Source organism: Coregonus lavaretus, assembly GCF_964263955.1.
Source record: "Coregonus lavaretus genome assembly, chromosome: 3".
NCBI classification, from domain to species: domain Eukaryota; kingdom Metazoa; phylum Chordata; class Actinopteri; order Salmoniformes; family Salmonidae; genus Coregonus; species Coregonus lavaretus.
The window spans coordinates 68,955,353-68,967,516 of NC_139990.1; the positions used below are offsets into that span (position 1 = coordinate 68,955,353).

At 41.5% G+C, this 12,164-nt stretch overlaps 1 protein-coding gene across 1 annotated transcript in view; it reads right to left on the reverse strand.

Annotated features, from left to right (window-relative positions):
- The window catches only part of LOC311119166 (glutamate receptor ionotropic, kainate 3-like), a gene marked incomplete at both ends in the record, with an annotated part of 126,966 nt that overhangs the window by 13,395 nt on the left and 101,407 nt on the right, over positions 1-12,164 (reverse strand). Inside the window, 2 exons of the mRNA XM_084157717.1 lie at positions 1,284-1,507; positions 7,275-7,478. Coding sequence (XP_084013843.1) covers positions 1,284-1,507; positions 7,275-7,478 — 428 coding nt within the window. The remainder of the gene's footprint in view (positions 1-1,283; positions 1,508-7,274; positions 7,479-12,164) is intronic.

The window sequence follows — 12,164 nt, forward strand, 5'->3', positions numbered from 1 at the left end:
TCGTCAAAGCGTTCTGGTTTTTTCAACATCTCAAACACCCATACATTAAACTGCTATTTGATCATTATTTTTGGCTCAAAGCACTTCTGCTCACTTTCTAGGCAGGTCTCCAAAGAATGATGCAACAGTCAGAGATGATTTTCTACTTGTAACAGGGTGCTAAAACGAGCTTGTGAGCTTGTCTCAAGACATAATGGGAGTGCAGCTGGCTCCTCTCAGAACCCCAAGCCCCTTCATAAGCTCCACATTCTCAGAACTTCCTCAAGCACCACTCTGCATTTGGAGGCACCAGGAAGCGGTGAGAAGCAGTGACAATGACCACCCAAGGTGAGGAGGATGTCTACAAGTGGCACATGGGTTATTTTCTTTCTCTCTTATGTAAATAATTCCATAGAAAGTTCTCAGGAACACATTTGGAACACATAGGGAAACAGAAAACAAATCAGAGATACTTCTTCAATGATCTCAATCCATACTAATTTCATGCATTACTAATACGTTCCACTTTCAATGATTTTCAATGATTTGTGGAGAATGTGGAAAAGATAACAAGCACAAGTAAATGTCATGATGCCTTTTTATTTTTTATTATTCTAATTTCTTTCTCCAGGTATTGGCAGGTATTTATTTTTATACATTTGAAAGATGAAGTTCAAAGAAGCGTCTCAACTGCAGAGAAATTATACAGGAAATGCTTTGAATTGTAGTGTATAACTTCGCTGGTGGTTTGCTACTCTAATCCTTTTTCTTCCACTGCAGGGCTCCACAGAGCACCCACGCTGACATAACTGCCTTGATCACTACCCACCAGCTCACACTAAATTGTGGACTTGTACCAATTGAACATGGCCCTACCGCAGAGCAGAGACCTCTCCTTATCCCCAACTGATGGAATCACTTGAGACCATCATTGACTCACTCAGTTCTGCAGAGATTCGGATTGGCCAGCCTCATTTTGTGCACTATATCTTTCCAGATAAAACATTTCCACATAGCTGCAACCATACACTGTTGCGGGCATTAAAACGTTAGGTTGTGCTGTGGTTTTGGCATGTTCAACATGGTGCTCTCCTCGTGAGAGACAGTGTTTTGTCACAAAAAACTGTATCGCAGTACAAGTTCTTTTTTTAATTAACTTTTTAGTGCTTGCAACTGTAACTTAGCCCTACAAGTAAAATAAACAAAATATATCACTCTCAATAAAGATCAATATACACAAACACACACAGACAGGTAGAACAGGAAGTAGCCAAGGAAGTAGCCAAGAAAAGTCTGGGACTCACCTGGCGATGACGAAGAGGACACAGCTGACGCCTAGGTAAGCCAGCAGGATGTAGACCCAGATGTCAGGGGTCATGGGGTTGAGGAAGGAGAAGAATCCGTTGTTGGTGGTGTTGGGCTTGCGGTACAGGATGCTGATGCCCATGCTCATGAAGGGCTTGGAGAAGTCCACGACCTTCTCACGCAGGTAGGTGATGGTAAGAGGGGCCACAGCCAAGTCGGCTCTCTGTAGGGGAGACAAGAGAAGAGACGATCAGTCAAACGATCAGACCCTTTCGTTAGCTTTATTACCTTTGTTACCCCAAAGTCATAAGACTGCTGAACAGTTAATTAAACGGCTACCCGGACTTTCTGCTTTTCACCCCCTACCTACATGTACATAGTACTTCAATCAATCACCTAACCAAACCTACATGTACATATTACCTCAATCAATCACCCAACTACCTTGTACCCCAGTACACTGACTTGGTATCGGTGATCCTTGTAAATAGCCTGTAATATTATTATTTTAGTGTTATTTTATTTTGTTACTATTTTATTTGTATCTATTTGTAAATTTTCTTAATTTATAACTGCATAATTGGGAAAGGACTCCCGAGTGGCGCAGCGGTCTAAGGCACTGCATCTCAGTGCTTGAGGCGTCACTACAGACCCCCTGGTTCGATTCCAGGCTGTATCACAACCGGCCGTGATTGGGAGTCCCATAGGGCGGCACACAATTGGCCCAGCGTCGTCTGGGTTTGGCCGGTGTAGGCCGTCATTGTAAATAATAATTTGTTCTTAACTGACTTGCCTAGTTAAATAAAGGTAAAATAAGCATTTCACGGTAATGTCTATACTTGTTGTATCTGGCGCATGTGACAAATAACATTTGATTTGATTTGAGCTTCCGTTCTTTTGCTGGTACTTTCATATGTTCTTCAGGTATCTTTGAAAAACATAGATCTGCATGAACCATTGTTGTTACACCAAAAAGGTACATGAAACTTGAAAACCAGTTTGAGGAAAATAAAGTATGTTACATTGTTAGTTTCATAACAAGTATTAAGTCCTGTAACATATGACAGAATTTGATAAAATCAAAGTTCTGTTGAACTTTACACCAAAGTAATTTTGCAGAGTACGTCCCCTCCCTCCAATTTTTCTCTAATCTTTTTTTCCGCTCTCTACATAAGAAACGACGAACACCTGCCCCAATGAATCACAAGAAACAACGCCCATTCCCACATGCTTTCCCAACAGCTTCTCCCCATGCCTCCACTATCTGGAGCCTGGTGCCTTCTGACTAGCCTAATATAGCTCTCTGAGATACTGCCCCGGGAGCCATGGACATGGCAGGGTCTGACGGTGAACGTTGCGGCCCCCGATTTTGCGTCTGGCTGCATATTCAGAAGGTCACCATTTACATTGCCTCCCCCCACACCTCCCACACGTCAGGGTTGGACAGGAGGTTAATGAAACCAGCTGCTTGGTTCACGCTTGGATAGCTCCCTTCCTCGGAAACGAAGGAAACTCACAAAGGGGTTTGGGCCAATCTCTTTTTCTTCCTTTTTGAGTGGTGGCAAAGGAACAGCGCTCAGTGTGCTAGTACCAGAACATCTCTGATGGAGGTCAGTTCAATTAGGTATTGGTGTGTACATTGGCAAGTGTGGAGGATGTCTAGTCCTGTATATCATATGAAGGTCTGAATTACCAGAACCCTGCTCCCTATAAGGTCACAAGCATTCCAAGAAAGTGCTCACAAGTATTCCAAGGAACAAATGTAGCTGATTTGTATGACAAGTACCACCCAACCCAACATTATTATTAGGACAATCAAATACATAGTTTAAATTGATTTCCCTCCCAAAAAATTGTCATTTGCAATGTATGGACAGCCTACCAAAGAGAGACAGTGTGGGCACAGCCAATCTGTCATGTGGTGCAATCAACTGTGCCCTCATTAAACATTTACGTTTACAACACACACCCGCTTCCTCTGTTCTCTGCTGCCGACCGCCGCTTTTCAAGCTAGCTGCCACTCAACCGGAAGACCTAGCAGCAGGTGATCCCAGCCAATCTCAGCCATCCCTATGGTGGGCTAATATACACGCCGCACGGCTATTTTCTGCTTAGACACGTATTGCCGGGCACACGTGTGATAACCTGACAGTACACTGCTGAGTGCCACATGGCTCTGTGTTATCTGTGGGCGCGCAGATGGTATTGTAAACTTCGCACTGTGCTACCTCCATACTACCACACCTGATTACATTCTGTAGGATTCATACAATTACACCTAGCTCAACACTCCCAGCAGAGGTTAACTGTAACAATCTATAACAATCTGTGTTACTTGCAGTCCCTTGACATTTATTGGTTTTTCACATTTGTGGGGCTTGATTATTTAGTCTTATAGGTTTATTGAATGATAATCTCGGACAGCGCCTGAGCACATTTGCCTCACAAATGACACAGTTCACCACATTTCCTGTACCTCTTAACTCGATGATTGTTTTACAAAGATTTGCATACAGTGCTCCAACTGCCTCATTGTCCACCACTGTTTCAATTTGCATATACGACTATAGAAATGTTGGTCTGGTAATTCCATCGTCTGACTCTACAGTACGTCCTTCTTGAAATGAAAGGATTGCTATAACATCATCCTATCCTTCAGGTAGAGTTTTAAAGCACAAAAACACTATAATGTAGCAGAATAATGTTGCTGTGATTGTTGACGCAATTGAAAGTCATGCTGCCTGTCCGTCAAAATGACAGCTCTGACCACTATCCTGCCCTCAGTAGTCAAAACCACCTTCACGTTCCACTGTAAAACCAATCAGGTCTGCAACCCTCAGATAGAGACCCACGTGCATGTACATGTCTAGGATTGCAAATAAAGCCCTTTTTCAATCCAATTTCTTGCCAAGGTCCCAAATCCAGTCTGCTGTCGCTACATGTAGACAATGAGATGCGTGGCTTGCCGTGGCGTGCCGTGGTCTTACCATAACCTTCATGTGTATCTGTCGGAGCAAGAGATTATTTGCCCCGACAGAAACAAATGATGTGTTAAGCCAGCTATTAATACTAGCATCAACATCATGATTAATTGGATCATCTATTGTGACTAAATCAAGTTTAACAGGACCTGTTGCATAATTTAGCGCCTTTCCCACAATGCCCTTTGGCTTTGTAGTGGGCTTTGACGACTCTGAGGAAAATAAAGGCCGCTACGCTACATGGGCACAAAAGGCTTTTTGTATTTAATTAGCCACAACACACACACTCTTTCTCATTCAAGATTTATCCCATTTGTATTTACACAATGGCCAATTAATCATGTATATTATGCACATACACAAGATATTCACGTGATGCACACAAAGTTGGACTTGTGGGTGAGACACACTGCAATACTTAATTATTTGTTTATTCAATAGTACAATCTCAGGAAATGTATATAAAAACACTAACCCAGCTACATGCATGTTTTTAGTTTTTCACTCCTTCCTACATGTTGACATCAGTTGACATCAGAGATAGCAACAAATACTTTATTTTTGTCATTCCACATTTGCTTTTTTTGTTTGACAGGGTTCGGTGACCTACAAAGATGAATGAAGGCTTACAACTGCTTTTAATAAACCCACACGAGTACTGCACCATTGAGTAATGAAACTATGATTTATGTGAGATTGTGGGCTGACAGGATGAATCAGCTAAAAACAACCAGATGGCTTTGTTTTGCTTGTCGTCTTCCTTAAACCGATGAATTTATCTAACTAGGTGACCCGTTGGATGAGTTGTCACTAGTACACGGCAGCGTTGTAATGTAGCATTGTCATCCCAACAAAAACATTTTTTTAGGGGTTAATAAATATCTGATGGAAATACATTTAACAGATAAATAACGTTACCAGTGTCCATTAATAAAGCCCACCCCCCATTCCCTGTGTACTATTTTTGTTTGGTTTTCAGAAAGATTTGTTGGCTGTCAGTGTCATCTGAGCTCATGCCATTGTTAATTTGCATAAAAGCATCCTAGAAACATATCCATGACTTCCATTGGATGTCAAACCTGCCAACACATTAGCCAATGACGCATGGTGATTCTGATTTGGGATAAACAGAATACAGCACCACAGCCATGATTCCAATACTTAGGGATAAGGTTGTTGGTTTACTTGTATGGAAACCAATATCCATCCAAGCTTATTGTGGCAATCCCAGGTCAGTTCTCTTGAGCTGGTTCCAAAGTTTACTTTCAGGTCTGCTGATTCAAGATCAGCTTATCAGTATAGACAGGAGGAAGAAAAGCTCTGAGCCACAAAATAGAACCAGCTAAATAAATCCATATAGCAGTGGTGATGCAGTGTAGGCCATTCAAATAAAGAGCTGTAGCACATGGAGACAGTCTATAGCGCACTTACCCTTTACAGACTGTGTAGGAAACATACTAGATCTAAATTTAGTCCTATATTACTGTATTATACAACCATGATGAGGATAGACCTACAGTACGTAATATCTCAATGTAACATTGGTGTTCTTGATTCCTCTACTATCAGCTGACATTACTCTCATGGAAGCAATATAGACCCAAATACAGTAGAACTGTACAAAGATCAGGTAGCATTCTCATTTCTACCAAAGCCAAGATAAGTGTATAGGAATTACTGGGCGCAGAGACCTCTTCAGCCAACTATTTAACTGTGAGGAACTTCTGAGAGTGAACTCAAACCATAAAACACAAAATGGAGGACCACAGGGCTTGAATTCATCTCCATTGTACTAAGTATGTGTTGCCCATAACACACTATAAGGGGGAAATGTGTTGGAGTGCACTGAGTACAGTACAAAGTACATTTCACAGCATGGGATATATGAATGGAGATAGATACAGGTGCTCTGAAACTGGTTGTTGTTTTCAAATGTGCTCTACTGTCTAGATAGTTTTGAAACCCAGAGTGAATCACATTGTTTCCCTTAAAACAAAAGTGAAAAGCTGAAATCAGTGTGTATATCCAGGCTACTGTCTAGATAGTGGCTATTGGTAACATTAAACTCTGTCAAATCAAATCACATTTTAATTGTCACATGTGTCGTAAACAACAGGTGTAGACTAACAGTGAAATGCTTACTTACAGGCCCTTCCAACAATGCAGAATACAGTAATAATAATACTAATAATAATAATAATAATAGGAAAGAGTAGGATACAATAACATACATGCTATCCTATGTTTACTGTTCATTATGAAGAAAGCTTGTATTTCTATAAGCAACATTTCCTGCCATAATCTCTTAGTTCCCCCTCAAGGTTACTGATATCAACCTGGATCTGATAAAAGCTGGATCTGGCTAAGGTAGAGATTAAGTGCTGCGGCGCTAGCCCAACTTTACTAACCCTTTCAGCACCTAGCCATTGACACTTACCGTCCGACTCCTGCCCTCTCCCTTCTCTAAATGCCACTTAAGCTATTACAACTTTTTCAGCCGAGCACATCGTTGACCAGGGGGGCTGAGGACAGGGAGAGGCCGATGGGGAGGGACACTCTGAAAATGCCAGCAGGGCACTGTCCTTGTTGTCAATGTAAGCTATATTTTAGCAACCTTTGATGCTTTCATTTGATGCTTTCAAAACCAACTTCAATATGTTTCTTTCCCACACTGTAGGTGATATTGTTGTTGGTGTTGTCCTCAATGGTAGCACAGTGTATTTTTCCAGGCAAAATGCTATACTTTTATTCTTCATATGCTTCTTCTTAAATATATTTGTCGTAAAACAACACATTAAGTTTGATTGTGATAAGTTTCAAACCAGATCCTAACAGACAAAAACAGGGTCCCAACAAACAAGACAAATTATTTGAAACGGGTTTGTCTCAGAGGTAACTTATTGAATCTGTAGTCAAAACATCTAATAATGTACAATGTTGAGCACTGGCTATAAGCAATAGTAAGACAGTAATAGTAACAGTCAAAAGGTAACTGGTAGTCCAACTCACGTGTTCCATCAGCTCCTTGATCATGCCGTTCCACTGGCCCTTGTCGTCCTGCGATCCGTACCGCCCATCAGGCACCAGGCGGATCTCGTAGGTGAAGCCCAGGATGCTGGCCAGCTCCTTGAGCAGGTCGATACAGAATCCCTCGAAACGGTCGTTGGCCACCAGCGCCTTGTCAGACTTCTTAAGCATGACATATGGCTCCTCCTGCACAGACACAAAAAATCAAATGGAAACCAGCGTAGAGGTCAGCTTTTTCCATTTGTTCTTCAGCACATGCACCTAATTGAGGCAAAGTGATCTGGGCTGATAAATCCATGTTCCGTCTAACAGGGAGCGACAGGGAGACTCCAGTCCAATGTGTGGTTAGCTATACTGTATGTTTAAATATGGACGAGTGCAATGGTTTTCCTTGCATTAACAGAATGTATGTCGACAGGAAAATCTAACTGATTTAAGTGGCGGCTATGCTGTGCTGTGCAATCTGAGAAATGTACAGCACACAATGGGAAGTCTCTTTGCTATATAATAGATGGGGTGGCTCTCTGACCGTAAACTCTCTGACCGCTGGCTCTCTGACCGTAAACTGCATTGCACTGTAGTATACAATGTCTACAAGGGGCACTCCAAAATAACCTCTGCAGCCAGCCAACCCTCCCTGGCCATTCCCCCTCCCACATCCCTGCCCACTGCCCCTTGTAGACATTGTATACTACAGTGCAATGCAGTTTACGGTCAGATAGCCAGCGGTCTTTACTGCCCTGTAATATTCTCCCTGGCTCCTCATAATATCAGGTTGAATAAAAGCTTGATTAGGAACAGAATGCTGCAATGAAATGGAACATGCCTGCAATGTAGTTGTCTCTATCGTCACTGGTCTCACAAGGCAGAGTAACCAAGGTGATGCCTGTTGCCTGCATGAACAATGGTTAAAATCTCAAAGAAATGATGGCGGATGGCTCGATATTTCCCTTTATTTAGTGTCTGCCACTATCTGTCTGCAAAATAGGGCCCACACATATCCCGCTGTGCATTTTTTAAAGACATGGTGGTCCACTTCCTCATGGGCAATTTATTTATTGCTTCCGATGGCCAGACATACAATTCATAAAGTCTGTTCATAAGCAGAGTAATTGATTCTCCAGTCAAGGTGACCTCTGCTTTTGTATTCCCATCGGCCACGTCTTTGTGTGACACAAAACTGCTAGAAAAGCTGTTAAAGAGGCGGAAATAACCAGTCATAACACGGTTTACCCAAGAAAGTGATTGATGTATATTATAATAATGCTGTGGCGAAATATGGAAATCAATTTGACTGTTGTTTCGAATCGTGTTGCCTTGATGGTAAATGCCTTGAAGGGATGTCTTGGTGGAAGAATCAAAACACCCCTGGTTTAGCACATCCTAGTCTGACACTTCACGGGTCTCCTTTTCTACACCCAAAATACCATCTCAGGGACAGAATTTTTTCAAATAAATGGTTGCAATCTTAATATGTAGCTAGTTGTCCGTTCGCAATTAGGACGTCCCGTTAAATAAATGATAACTAAGGAATACTTGATTATAATGCATTTAGATAGAAAGCAAGAGTTTAGAGGAAAACTTTGTTCAAGTCGTCCAATTATCTTGATCAAAAAGTTTGCGTGTTGAGGGGGGTAGAAAAAAGTCATTACCATCTGTTTCTAGCCTTCCCAACTCTCTAAATTCCCCAAGTTTTGGACTCAAATCAAAGTGTTTAAACCAGTTTCACACTCTCTAGCGCAGCATGGGTGTACATAAGAGAACGGGGAAGGAGATATGCAGACACAGTTACAGGCAATGGAGTGAAAACAATTAATGTGAGAGCTGGGAAACGCATTAAATATCTTAATCTCGTCGTAGAATACGAGAAGTTATCACCATAAAACTGTCAGACGTCTTATTCACGGATCGCTGAGATCAGTTTGATGCAATGTCATTAAGCTCAGAATGGAGAAAACACAGACACTGATATTAGTACTGCTGATGCTCAATTCTAAATCTGCTTTTACAATCTAAAAGTGTTGATTCCTAAAATACTCCTAAACCATCGCACACTGTCAAAAGATGCAGGTGATCCATGCAGGTGCCTGGTTTGGACCTAAACCCTACTCCTGGATTGTAAAGCATGTCCAATGGGGAATTTCCATTGGAAGTGTTTTTTAGTCCAGGAATAGGCTTAATCTGGCTCAAAGAAACTGACCCTAAATCGTATTATTTTGTGTATTTATTTTTGGGTGCAGCTCTAAACACCACCTGTTTTATGGTTCTATTTCTTGTCTTTGTGATTGAAGTTGCTACTCCCCATGGTTGGCACCAGAAGGCACTAATTATATCTCTTCTAAACCTCACTCGGTCATAATTACAGCCTTGCGCTCCAATCCAGACTTAATGAGAGTGTTTATCATTGTTGATAACTTGTGTGTCCGTCCAGAATAAGCTTGTGGGGGATGTTCATTGTCAGCACCTCGGTGATAGCTCCACAAAGACCCTCTAACCTCCCAGTTGACAGGCTTAAATATACACAGTAGATGATCTGCAAATGAATGTGGAGAGTTGGTGGGAGAGAACCTGTTTATTTCCTAACATGTAATTAATGGATGTTATACAGACTGGTCCATTGTGGCTCCATGTCTTCTTCTCTATGGGCTCCTTGCACTGCAAATGCCTCACATCCCCACTGTGATCTTAATGTGACATAATGATGATCTACATTACATCCTTTGACAATCCAACCTGGATTCAGATTGGCGAGGTAAATTCCAGGTGGTGTTTGGTTAATTCACTGTGATTAATTTGACTGATATCTCTGATTTCCCTGTCGGAGTGGTGGTAGCAGAGAGGGCCTCAAGGCCAAACATGTTTTTTCAACCTTCTAACGTGGACCATGTTAAAAGGAGATGTAGTGTATGTTATTTTGCCAAATGTAAATTATACATACAGTTGAAGTCGGAAGTTTACATACACCTTAGCCAAATACATATAAACTCTGTTTTTCACAATTCCTGACATTTAATCCTAGTAAAAATTCCCTGTCTTAGGTCAGTTAGGATCACCACTTTATTTTAAGAATGTGAGATGTCAGAATAATAGTAGAGAGAATGATTTATTTCAGCTTTTATTTCTTTCATCACATTCCCAGTGAGTCAGAAGTTTACATACACTCAATTAGTATTTGGTAGCATTGCCTTTAAATTGTTTAACTTGGGTCAAACGTTTCGGGTAGCCTTCCACAAGCTTCCCACAATAAGTTGGGTGAATTTTGGTGTAACTGAGTCAGGTTTGTCGGCCTCCTTGCTCGCACACGCTTTTTCAGTTCTGCCCACACATTTTCTATAGGATTGAGGTCAGTGCTTTGTGATGCCCACTCCAATACCTTCACTTTGTAGCGCTTAAGCCATTTTGTCACAACTTTGGAAGTATGCTTGGGGTCAATGTCCATTTGGAAGACCCACTTTTGACCAAGCTTTAACTTCCTGACTGATGTCTTGAGATGTTGCTTCAAAATATCCACATAATTTTCCTTCCTCATGATGCCATCCTGCAGCAAAGCACCCCTACAGCATGATGCTGCCAACCCGTGCTTCACGGTTGGGAAGGTGTTCTTCGGCTTGCAATCCTTCCCCTTTTTCCTCCAAACATAACGATGGTGATTATGGCCAAACAGTTCTATTTTTGTTTCATCAGACCAGAGGACATTTCTCCAAAAAGTACGAACTTTGTCCCCATGTGCAGTTGCAAACCGTAGTCTGGCTTTCTACTTTGAGAGACAAGGCAAGAAGGTTCTTCTATGCCATCAAAAGGAACATAAAATTTGACATACCAATTAGGATCTGGCTAAAAATACTTGAATCAGTTAGAGAACCCATTGCCCTTTATGGTTCTGAGGTCTGGGGTCCGCTCACCAACCAAGAATTCACAAAATGGGACAAACACCAAATTGAGACTCTGCATGCAGAATTCTGCAAAAACATCCTCCGTGTACAACGTAAAACACCAAATAATGCATGCAGAGCAGAATTAGGCCAATACCCGCTAATTATCAAAATCCAGAAAAGAGCCGTTAAATTCTATAACCACTTAAAAGGAAGCGATTCCCAAACCTTCCATAACAAAGCCATCACCTACAGAGAGATGAACTTGGAGAAGAGTCCCCTAAGTAAGCTTGTCCTGGGGCTCTGTTCACAAACACAAACAGACCCCACACAGCCCCAGGACAACAACAACAACAACAACACAATTAGACCCAACCAAATCATGAGAAAACAAAAAGAGAATTACTTGACACATTGGAAAGAACAAACAAATAAACAGAGCAAACTAGAATGCTATTTGGCCCTAAACAGAGAGTACACAGTGGCAGAATACCTGACCACTGTGACTGACCCAAACTTAAGGAAAGCTTTGACTATGTACAGACTCAGTGAGCATAGCCTTGCTATTGAGAAAGGCCGCCGTAGGCAGACCTGGCTCTCAAGAGAAGACAGGCTATGTGCACACTGCCCACAAAATGAGGTGGAAACTGAGCTGCACTTCCTAACCTCCTGCCAAATGTATGACCATATTAGAGACACATATTTCCCTCAGATTACAGCGATCCACAAAGAATTCGAAAACAAACCCAATTTTGATAAACTCCCTTATCTACTGGGTGAAAAACCACAGTGTGCCATCACAGCTGCAAGATTTGTGACCTGTTGCCACAAGAAAAGGGCAACCAGTGAAGAACAAACACCATTGTAAATACAACCCATATTTATGTTTATTTATTTTCCCATTTGTACTTTAACTATTTGCACATTGTTACAACACTGTATATATACATAATATGACATTTGAAATGTCTTTATTCTTTTAAAACTTCTGAGTGTAATG